General features: G+C 43.1%; 1 protein-coding gene across 1 annotated transcript in view; it reads right to left on the reverse strand.

The window, feature by feature from the left end:
* The window catches only part of fand (Pre-mRNA-splicing factor SYF1 fand), a 98,523-nt gene that overhangs the window by 56,645 nt on the left and 29,556 nt on the right, over positions 1 to 12,322 (reverse strand). Inside the window, exons 8-11 of the mRNA XM_065442576.1 lie at positions 11,688 to 11,772; positions 8,146 to 8,218; positions 7,990 to 8,068; positions 7,751 to 7,870 (exon numbers count right to left, since the gene is read on the reverse strand). Of these exons, the coding sequence (XP_065298648.1) occupies positions 7,751 to 7,870; positions 7,990 to 8,068; positions 8,146 to 8,218; positions 11,688 to 11,772 (357 nt within the window). The remainder of the gene's footprint in view (positions 1 to 7,750; positions 7,871 to 7,989; positions 8,069 to 8,145; positions 8,219 to 11,687; positions 11,773 to 12,322) is intronic.

Here is a 12,322-nt window from a genome sequence, read left to right on the forward strand (position 1 = left end):
GACAGCGGACATCAGGAACTATAATATGGATAGAATTGAACAGGCTCTCAGGAACGGAGGAAGCCTAAAAACTGTGAAGAAGAAACTAGGAATAGGCAAGAATCAGATGTGTGCGTTAAGAGACAAAGCCGGCAATATCGTTACTAATATGGATGACATAGTTCAAGTGGCTGAGGAGTTTTATAGAGATTTATACAGTACCAGTGGCACCCACGACGATAGTGGAAGAGAGAATAGCCTAGAGGAATTCGAAATCCCACAGGTAACGCCAGAAGAAGTAAAGAAAGCCTTAGGAGCTATGCAAAGGGGGAAGGCAGCTGGGGAGGATCACGTAAAAGCAGATTTGTTGAAGGATGGTGGTCAGATTGTTCTAGAGAAACTGGCCACCCTGCATACGCAATGCCTCATAACCTCGAGCGTACCGGAATCTTGGAAGAACGCTAACATAATCCTAATCCATAAGAAAGGGGACGCCAAAGACTTGAAAAATTATAGACCGATCAGCTTACTGTCCGTTGCCTACAAAGTATTTACTAAGGTAATCGCAAATAGAATCAGGAACACCTTAGACTTCTGTCAACCAAAGGACCAGGCAGGACTCCGTAAAGGCTACTCAACAATAGACCATATTCACACTATCAATCAGGTGATAGAAAAATGTGCAGAATATAACCAACCCTTATATATAGCTTTCATTGATTACGAGAAAGCGTTTGATTCAGTCGAAACCTCAGCAGTCATGGAGGCATTACGGAATCAGGGTGTAGATGAGCCATATGTAAAAATACTGGAAGATATCTATAGCGGCTCGACAGCCACCGTAGTCCTCCACAAAGAAAGCAACAAAATCCCAATAAAGAAAGGCGTCAGACAGGGAGATACGATCTCTCCAATGCTATTCACCGCATGTTTACAGGAGGTATTCAGAGACCTGGAGTGGGAAGAATGGGGGATAAAAGTTGATGGAGAATAACTTAGCAACTTGCGATTCGCTGATGATATTTCTTTGCTTAGTAACTCAGGAGACCAATTGCAATGCATGCTCACTGACCTGGAGAGGCAAAGCAGAAGGGTGGGTCTGAAAATTAATCTGCAGAAAACTAAAGTAATGTTTAACAGTCTCGGAAGAGAACAGCAGTTTACGATAGGTAGCGAGGCACTGGAAGTGGTAAGGGAATACATCTACTTAGGGCAGGTAGTGACCATGGATCCGGATCACGAGACTGAAATAACCAGAATAAGAATGGGCTGGGGTGCGTTTGGCAGGCATTCTCAAATCATGAACAGCAGGTTGCCACTATCCCTCAAAAGGAAAGTGTATAACAGCTGTGTGTTACCAGTACTCACATATGGGGCAGAAACCTGGAGGCTTACGAAAAGGGTTCTGCTGAAATTGAGGACGACGCAACGAGCTATGGAAAGAAGAATGATCGGTGTAACGTTAAGGGATAAGAAAAGAGCAGATTGGGTGAGGCAACAAACGCGGGTAAATGACATCTTAGTTGAAATCAAGAAAAAGAAATGGGCATGGGCCGGACATGTAATGAGGAGGGAAGATAACCGATGGTCATTAAGGGTTACGGACTGGATTCCAAGGGAAGGGAAGCGTAGCAGGGGGCGGCAGAAAGTTAGGTGGGTGGATGACATTAAGACGTTTGCAGGGACAACATGGCCACAATTAGTACATGATCGGGGTAGTTGGAGACGTATGGGAGAGGCCTTTGCCCTGCAGTGGGCGTAACTAGGCTGATGATGATGATGATGGAGGGAGAAGCATTTGCGCCTGGCCAGGCATGGCGAATGCCTCTGTTGCAGGTCGATTCTCTCCCTCTATCAAGACCTTCAAGATAACAACGCCGATGCGACTCTGCGTGATTCTTTCTTTTTTTTCATGCTATGTCTTGGAGGCTATGCCCTTTCTCTACGAGGTGTTCTGCTGATAAGCGGCACCAGGTGATGTCTAAAACATGGCTGCCGTGACATTTATCGGTGCTCGTAGAACCAAAAAACATAGCCTTTGAGACTCATGGCTGTTACTCAAAGGAAAGCATCGCTGGGATACGTGTTTGGACGCCATATACGAATAGTGGAACTCAGGAGCGTGCATTTTAGAGTGCAGCTCTTGTTCCTACAGCAAGCGGTGGCAGCGCAAAGGCGTGTTTATAGTCTTGACGTTTTCAGCACACTGTCGCTTGCGGCTAGTCACGCTGCGCTAGCCGAAATGCTGTCTACCGTATAAATAAATGTAATTCATAGTCCTTACAATGCTCCTATGTATTGCCTGATTTATTCCCTCTGGTATTTGCTGCGCATCTTGTCCGTTTGCCATTAACAGAAACTGTGTTGTTCTTTATTTATACTTCAACGCGCACGCCATTGGGTGTTCTCTTCAGAGCATGCGAAGAACGATCCCCAACTCGTGTGCCACTTTGAACAACTGTTTGCGACTGTCAGCGAAGTTGCATGGCCCGCTCTTTTATCCACACCATGCATTGTGGGTCAGCGCAGTCGGCGCAACGAACGCGCAGTTGGAGCAAGAGCCATCTCGACGTTGGGCATGTCGGACCACATTGGCCACGTCTGGTTACATTGGATGCACCAGTGTGTTGAACTATATACGTTGTTCTTCTTGCCAACGTGACGCCGCGTGTGCACGTGCTCACGCTACGTCGGACTATATATGCGCCGTAACCGAGCAATTTTTTCTCTGATTTTCATTACTTCAAATATTGTATAATTTTAATTTTCATAGCATCCCCGCAGAATTTTAATTAACGAGCTTTAACTGTAGTGTGTATGCACCTTTATGCGGTGAAGCAACCACACTTTATTGCGGTGAAGCGTACAAAGAATGGAAAAGGGCCACTGTCACGAGACACAGTATGCATTTCTTAATTATACAGGCATGCACGCACAGTCTCCAGTCACAGTACTAGCACACAGATGCCTAATAAACATACTGGCAGCCATTCAGAGCTGTTTATGACATTGGTGTGGAAATTTGAGCCCTCATTTCACCCACCATGCGTGTCTCGTAGATGAGACCATTAGCAAGGCATAGTACACATTCCTTAATTATGCGCACCCCCGTTCATCGAGAAGCGGAGAAAAACCATCTGTTTTAGGAAAGGTATCAAAAAGGAAGGCAGTAAGATAAAAAAACTCCGAAAGTCAAGCGGATGCTTAAGGCCAACAAGACAGCGAGGGTTTATCTAAAGTCTGCAGGCCTGCGAGTAAACTTATTAGTTATTTTGATGCTCATACTGTAACCAGAGATGGCACATGTGCTTGCGTAAATTGAGGAACATATGCTATGTGCCATAACAATGGCACCTTGCCTGCTTTGTATGCTTCAATGCATAACACAGCTAGATTTCAGTGAAACTAACTTTAAAGGCAAATACTGCGAAATGAATTACTGGCGCGTTTTGGCATTTTTTTTGCCTTTTGCTTAATTTGACCTGCCGGATATTTTGACCAGTTCTGTTGGTCCCGACAAGATCGCATTAACGGAAGTCGACTGTATACAGTGGAATCTCGTTGATACGATTCTCACGGGCACCGAAAATAAAAACGTATTATCCAAAAATCGTATTATCCAAAACGGACTCCAAAAGATCGCGAATAATACATACTTGGCACAGAACTTGCTTTTATTAAGGGGGGAGGCTACCCTGGAGACCGAACTTTCTTATTTTTTAAGATATCCAGATGAAACTTTCTGGATATGTTCACACCACCGAACTATGAGGAACTGCAAAGTTTCATGAAGATATGTTTATTAGTGCCAGAGTTATTGAGGTTTAACTAGGTGATTCATGTATATGCCTGAGGAAAAGCCTGGAGAAATGCCAGGACATCGTAGGAAGCTGAAATTCACTGTGATGATTCCTTGATAGATATCCCAGGGGGCTAAAGAGCCCTTTTCTTTAATTTCCCCTCCAAAAAATTTTAAGACAACTTTGAATTTGATGTAGCCAGTAATGACCACATTCATCAAAAATTAATTGCTTATTATAAATTAACTCCACCAACTTTCAAAAAAAGAAGCCTGTTACCCCCTGGCAAAGTCACTCAGGAACAGAATAAAAAAAACGGCATACAAATCTGAAAAGCGGTTCTTGAGATATCGCCTTACCTAGCACCACTACTAGCGAAAAAACACATTCCGAGAAAACAGGCCTTAAAGTTGAACACGTGTTTTTTTTTTATTAGAAAGCTCCTGCGGAGCTTCTAATTAGCTCTTGCGGCTCCAGGCACACTCAGTGTGTCGGATTTTCGACTGGCGACAGCCGAAAGCACAGTTTCGCCGCTGAAAAGCGTCTACGCAGTCGGCACTCGCTGCGGAAGATAGGAAGTTCGATGCTCGTACAAGACGCATATCGCGCTCCCGTGCACCGAACATCTGCACTGTCTTGGGCTTTGCCGGCATCGCGTGCAGCGATGAACTAGCGAAAAAAAAAGAAAGCTGAGCAAATAATCTAAAAGATAGCGCTAGGCGATGAACAGCTCGAAAGCAGGCGAGCAAGGGACGCGAGCGCGCCATCACAGGGAGGAGCCGCCGCCGCCCGCGCAGCAGCCAATGGCAGGCGCGCTTTAGCCCGCGGGATTTGAGCAGCCGCCGCCGCCGGCGCAGCAGCCAATGGTAGGCGCGCTTTACCCCGCGGGATTTGAACGCGCTGCTCCGGCCAATCAGCGCTCCGCATCACATCGCGGAAAAACGCCAATAGCGCCTCAACCGCGCCGACGATGCGGTGCGTTTGGTGTTCGAGCTTGCGAAAATTGCTCCCAGAGGCCGCCACACTGCTGCAGGCGCTGTGCAGAAGCACGGCCGGACTCTAGCCGAGCCGAGCCAGGCCAAGCCTCGAGCATACAAAGCGCGCGTCGCCGCGTCTTTAGTCCGCCGTGCCTGTCGTTTCGCTCGATGTTAATTTCAGTAGCTCTGCCCACCCGCTTCAAAGGACTGGCTCTGATGTTATCATCATACAGAAGACGTTTCCGGGATCGTATTATCCAAACCGACGTGGAAATACGATCGTATTAGCCGTACAAAAATGCATTTACCTCTATAGGGCATCGGCCGGGAACGAAAAAAAAAACGTATTATGCCGAAAAACGTATTTAGCCGAATCGTATCAACGAGATTTCACTGTACATGTAGTGCACCGCCTATAGAGGCACCACTGATAGCCACCTAGTGCGCACTTGCAAAAGTACGCTTGGGAGCAGTAGCAGACGACAACCATTTGAAAGGATGGCTGAAGTTCGTGGCTGTGAGTTCTCTTTTGTTTGGGTGCCAGACTGCTTCTTCTGTGGTGACAGCAGCAGGAAAGACGCTGGCCTCAATTGGAGTGGACATGAACACTATGCTACCAGTGTTTGGGACTACCCGGTACACATACGTGCCAGGAGTGGCGCGCAAAAAAACGCAATGAACCCCAGTTACAGGAAGTGGAGCTCTTATTATTTAGCCGCTTGGTTTTGTTGAGTAATGCGATGTCTCGATCGTTCTTTGTTTTGGAATTCTACGCTTGCCATAATACTGCTTCTGTACCTCAATAATAGGCACACATTGATAGTGCAGACTTGTATCTCAAACAAATCCGCATGGTATGATGTCGGCACATGTCGTAATGATGTTTCTGCCGATGAATACATGTGACATCGCCGAATAAGTGCCGTTAAAGTCGTCTCAAGAATAGGAATTGCAAATTTATTGACGGAAATGTGCACACTAGTCAATGAAGTCACCAAACGCACGGTGTAATAAGAGCGCAAGTTAGTGCTGTACCGCCGATGCAATTCTGCTGCACACACCGTCGCACTGCCATTCTCGCTGCAGTTTTAACAATTTGAAATTTTCTCTTTCAGAAAGTTTTTTTCTTTTCTCAAATGTTACGGTAGAGGGATGCCACATGATATATTTAAAGGCAGAGCATCGCCAACCAAAGTAGGAGGTTGCTGGTGGCAAAGCCGAGTTTAGTCCTCTGCGGGGTAAGCTTAACAAGAAAGAATTCAGTTGAGTACAAAATGCACATGCAAAAAGGGACTATATTGTGAAACAAACAAATCACTGTGCAGGGGAAATCTAGTGAGACAGCATTGAGGTGTAAAAACTTTTAAGTGAAAATGGAACAGAAATATTATATGCAGCAACTATTAGCAATTCTCGCCCTGAACTACCTATTTTCTTAACAGAATTACCAAGAAAGCACAATATCTAAGATGTCCCCAGGCGAAAAGAATAAAGCTGTTAAAGAAACACTTGCCTGTTATCATTCCGATACGACAATGGCATTACTTAGGCCCTTTACAACTGAGACAAGGTGGAAACCCCGCACTTAAAAAAAAAAGTCAACAACCATTCTGCATGAAGCAACTAGACACAGTTAAACATGCGTGAGGCCACGCACAAATTAGATGCAAAAACAAAGTGCATGACAGATGGAGCAAGGATTTACCAGGCCGCATAAAACCAACAATTTCAGTTCTTGCATGCTTCAGTAGCTTTAATGTAGAACACAATGCACTCGTGCAGTTGTGCTGCCAAGCTAGTGCAACACAGTAAAGAAGCGGCAAACGGCACTTAGAACTTTAGCGAAATCCTTTTAAACCGTATGCTGCATGGCAGACGAAACGAACAAAACATGGGCAGACCGTGATCAACTTTGTTGCTTATGCGTGTAAACATGATAGAGAGCAAAAAAACATCGACACGATAAAAGAAAGCATGAGAACAAGAACTTTCCCATCGAACGGTGGCGATCCATTGCTAGCGTTGCTCCCGCTGATAAGTCTTTGCGGGGAATGATTAGAACTGTATCGTCTGCGTGTTTTCGCTGGTATTTGAGAATCTCACTCTGCAACAATTCAACATGCCTCGTAGCTTTGGCCACCACACACTCGCAAAGGGTGTTGCTTATTTTGCTCCGAAAATGTGAATCAAACGGAGAAGCACGATCAACAAGGCAGAAAACTACGGCACGCGGCTGCCTCCTTTCCCGAGCACACTTCGCAAGGCCGTCACCAGTGGCACGTCCATCGGCACACACTACGAGTATAATGAAGCAAATAGCAGATTTTACCAAGTTTGTTATATCGAAATTTAACTGTATTACGCATGTGAACCAATGCTTCAGTAATGAATGTCTCATTTCTAAAAGAAAGACGATTATCAGTACCACATGCTTTGTCTCTTGAAACCACCTTTTAACACAAGTAGGCCCTCAGAATATCTGTCAGCAGCCTGGAGTAGGGCTTATTTTAACACCAATTGGGAAAATTGTAACTCTGTAATGTCTGAGAATTGCTGAAGCTTGCACTAAAATTAATTAATGGAAAGGTAATGCTTAGAAATGTTTTAGATGCCCTCTGAAATAAAGAAGTTTTGTTTCAATGGCATATCCTACAATACAGTTTCACATGCGGCACAGTGGCTATTGCTGCTAGTGGGCAGTTGCAATTTCTACACTTGGAAGGTAGCACAGTAATGTGATCCACTGTGAAACAAAAGTTTATGTAACACCTTGGGCCAGGCTGTATGTTTTCAAATGTAAAGTTTGCTTTTGGAGGAAACCTTAATGGCTGTATTTGCAGTCAAGCGAATGGCAATTCTTTCGTATGTGTTATAAGAGGATCGCTTCCACAGCATATGTAATAAGCATGGTCATATTACTTGCTAGTAATCATTTCCTGGTGGCTAACCTATTTAAGTTGAGGAATGTGTATAGGAGGAGTGTTAAATACTCACGTCTTCAATCTGATCATTTTCTTCATAAAACTTGGCAAAAGACACCCATAAAACATTCAGTTTTCCAGTGGCTAGCTTGGGGTCAATGGTTTGAACAGCCTCGGTGAAAGTGTTGATTATCTGGTGTCCCATTGCAAAGAAGAAATGCAAGAAGGCATCATAAGGAATATAAACAGTAAATCCATATTAATCAGTTAAATAAAAAGCCAAATAAAATTTTTACCAGAAGCTTTATTTACCTCTCTAGGCTTTCCTTCAAAGAGCTTAACTCTCTTCAGCCACTCGTGAACATTGTGCGGATTCTGTCGCAGCAAGACACTACAAGATAGGTAAAAATGCAAATAAGTCAGGATGAAGCAGTTCGCTTTTAAAAGTATTTTAGAAATTCAACAGACCTGTTCAGCAGGAGTGGTCTTCGATCCATAAGATCCTCAAAACGTGCAAGACGCAATTCAAGGTCAAGATCACCTGAACAAATGATGCAATACAAAAACTGTTTGAAGCTCACCATTCAATTTAAGTTCAGAATTTTATGTATTAACATTCTTATTTCTGACACAATTACACAGGATACATTGTACAGTTGTCTTTTGTTTAATTAACCTCAAGGAGGCCACAAGAAGTGGTCTAATTTTCTAGTGAATAAAGAATGGCTGGGGAGTGTCCCAACTTTCTATATATAAACTTTTATTATTAAAGTAGCACTGACAAGAAATGTGCCCTTTGCTCTTTCTTTTCATTTTTAGGAGCTGCAGACTCAATAATTATGGTACCAAGCCTCAATTTCTTGAGAGTGCCAAAAAATATATTTAAATACAGCATCTTTAAACTACACGTTTGAAACGCATGTCAAGAGTATTACAGCTTCAGACATGAAAAAGGAGACTCAACATGCCACCAAAAGCTGAGGTGGCGGTGAAATGATATCACAAACAACTTAAGAGTCCGCTGGTCAGCTTAGTGTGGTGATTGAAGGGCATACAATTAATGAGTAACAAAAAGCTGCTAAACCGGTCTTTCCAATTGGGCACTTGAAAACACAGGGGTTCATGCTCTCTCCTCTTGTCCCATAAAACGCCGGACTCGGGTTTCTGCAGCATAGCCGTAGTAGGTACACACAACAGTGGCACGTGATACGACAATACTGCCACAACAAGCTTCAATGTGACGAGTCTCCTTTTCCACGCCTGAAGCCGTGTTGCTACTGGAGTGTTTTGAAATGGTCGTATCAAAAGTTAATGTAATTATTTGTTACGCTCTCAAGGAATTGAGGCTCCATAGTGTAATTACTGTGTTGAGGGTTCTCAAATAAAGCAGTAAATACAAGACAAAATTTGCCTGTCAATACTCCTTTAATAGACTGCTGTCTTGCCAAAATTGTCCACAGCTAATGGAACACTGCCAACAGCAGGTCAAACACCAGTTGTTAGTGGGAGATAGCACCTCCAGAAATAGTTTTAGCAATTAAGATAAGTCTGTTATTACCTTCTGTCTTTAACACTCTCCTGTCTGTTCTTTTTTCTTTTCCTTTTCTTTCCTTTCTGAGCAGATTCCATTTACATGTCTTGCCATCCCTTCAAAGGGGTCCTGAACCACCCCTAGAGATTGGCGAAAAAACACAGTCTGCAAATAGCATAGACTGCTGTGAAAATCTCTGCCAAATTTGGCGGTCTTGAAAAATGTTTGCGTGGAGCTCGCAAGCAGAGCACGAAGTCAACTTCTCAGATGCTCTCTTTTCAACAGAAGCCTGCTCCTAACTCTATTCTGGACGCTTTATTTCGTAATATGGCAGATTCCCGTACGCGAGTGTTATTGGTAAAGCTGACATCAATAGAGAAGGGCGTTTGGATCAGTGTGCTTCTTCCTACTGTTACAGTGTATATCTACTGAAGCAGTTTAATAAACAGGCTGAAGCAAACTAAAATCTGCTTTCGAATTTTAATAAGACTTACGTATTTCCAGAAGAAACCGACTATCATCTGCTCACGCTTAACCATGGTTACCCTCGTAGGAATTAAACTTTGGCCGCCCTGCTTATTGATGCTGTAGCCATCGGGTCTCGCTAATTTTGACTAGTTTTGAACACTCAACTAGCCTTGAACCACGCGACATTTAAGGACACCCCACACACACACTTGCCAGTACGTGCTCACTCCTGCCCGCCTTGGTTAGATGCCTTGGCAGACTATGTTTCGTACTGAGCTATTGATAGTGCTCCAACATGCGTGAGTTTGATGTGGCTACTTTCTGCAGGTCAAGTTGGTGCAGCACAAACTCAGTCCGTACCACGTAGCATGACCAGACGGAAGCATATGAGTGCAAACGCGCACCCAAACCCTGTCATGCACAAGGCAAACACTACACATACGCACTACAGTTGCATGTAGCTGCGGTCTGCTAGATAGCATAGATGCCGTAGCTGCTGCAGGGTGCCACAATGAGTCAACTAATTGAATGCACTGCAGCGCACTGAAAAGAGGATAACCATGTTTCGCTAAAATTTAGCACGGCATAGGCGCCAAAATCGCAAATAATGGCATCTACGTGAACATCCAAAATCAAATTTGAACTGTGTGCCATGGTGACATTCAGTAGGCAGAGCGTTATAGGCACGCTCCACTCCACCGTGGCCTTTGCAATGCAAGTCATTGAACAAGGAGTGGAGGCACCACGTAGGGGACGTTTTATTGCCAATAACTCCACTTCTGCTGAATGCATTGAAGTAATTTTCATGGAAAAGTATTTCTGAAATAGCCTATTGTAAATTCAAATGCACTTCTTGACATGAATGAAAGGTGGTTCAGGGCCCCTTTGAACATCCACTGGCTAAGACCTTCTGATAGAACTAAAGTGAAAAGTCATATCAACCGAAGTCAATTTAACATTGGTCAATTCCAATGCTTGTGCTGGTCTTAAGAAGTGCATCCATGCTTCAACATTGATGTAATATGGCTTTTGCAAAGGAGACTATGAGCACGATACAGTAATGATTGTGCTCCGACACAAAAGATAACACTTAAATAGCTTTGCCGTTACAAAACCAACATGTCAATGCCAACCCATGGATGGTGTCAGAAAGACTCGTATGTACAGTTAAACCTAGGTATGACAAAATTCTTGATACACCATGTATTTTGAACTTTATTATAATGATTCCAGCTTAGAGACGATTTTAATATTACAGTATTTCGCTGCCATCACGAAGGCATGGCATCATGTATGCTGTCTTTCAGCATATTTAGTACTGGAAGTCGCATAATCTCAAGTTTCGGAGATGCGTTGAAGCAAGAGGCTGACAAAGCATTTTCTCCATGCTGTTGGCATTTTTCACAGCAGGGGCACCACTATGAGCCGCGAGGGTGGAGTGAACGCGAAAGCGTGGCTTTGCTTTGTACTGCCAATGTGAGCATATCGTCAATATGCCTTGAAAGCTTATTTTTCGTTGCCGACTCTCAATTTTAACAACATGAATTTCTTTCTCGTTCTAATTTGCTTTTTCTGATTGCCTGATAATTCAGAAAATTTTCTGGCCCCTTTCATACAACTAAAATCTATCAGTAACTGTACTTATTTGCATAAAAGATCAAACTTCAATATAAACAAAATGTCCATATAATGAAGCGAATTGCCAATTTTGCTGGCTTCATTATATTGAAGTTAAGCTGTATTTACACTCTGCAAACAATGGAGGACTGTTTGCTTTATACATTTTGCTCAGCAGACTTTTCATTTTTGCAATGTTCACTTTGGCAGTTTCTTTTACTACATATGCTGTTCTTTGCAACAGGTATACACTTTATGGAAAAAAAAAATTGATCAAGCGTTCACCCATGAGTGCAAAGAAATATGACCAATATGAAAAAGAACACCAAAACTGCATAAAGCAGTGGTGGTAAAACATCTCTTGGATTACTAGTGCCAACAAAACTGCACTTACTTTCTTCATTGGGCTTTGATTTGCTAGTTTCTTCCATTTTAGCACAGAGCACGCTTTCTTCAAACTGGGCATAGGCATCAAAAACCTGGAAAATTTTGCAATTACCTTGTCATCAATGGTTAATGGAATAGCCACTTGACGAAATGCATGATCTTGCACAAAATTTACTTTGACATAAGTTGTAGGATAAAGCTATAACAACATAAGAAACCTTACTGCTGTAACCACAAAGTATATTGTAGCATTTTAATTATCTGCACAAAACTTCTTGAAGTAACACTTTTTCTGACAACCAACAGACCTTTTGTTACCACACTTTATAATCACACTACGACACAGCCTCAGGGTGCATAATCTTTGACCTAAACAGTAGGCAGTTTTAGAATAAGTATCCTATAAACTTGGGTACCCCAAAGAAATAGTGACAACCAGTCAACAGGCACAAAACAAATAGGAACTTTAGGTTTCGCAAATGCATGTAAATCAAATACAAAAGTTCAGACAAAGCACATACACACAAAATCAGAGTCAATAACTGACAGCACTCGTATTGCTTGCTTTACGGTGAATATGCTACTGCTCCTGCAATGGGCGTTATATTCTGTATACTATACGAGGCCACCATTGGAATATGA

The sequence above is a fragment of the Dermacentor albipictus genome, chromosome 1, assembly GCF_038994185.2.
Source record: "Dermacentor albipictus isolate Rhodes 1998 colony chromosome 1, USDA_Dalb.pri_finalv2, whole genome shotgun sequence".
Lineage (NCBI taxonomy): Eukaryota > Metazoa > Arthropoda > Arachnida > Ixodida > Ixodidae > Dermacentor > Dermacentor albipictus.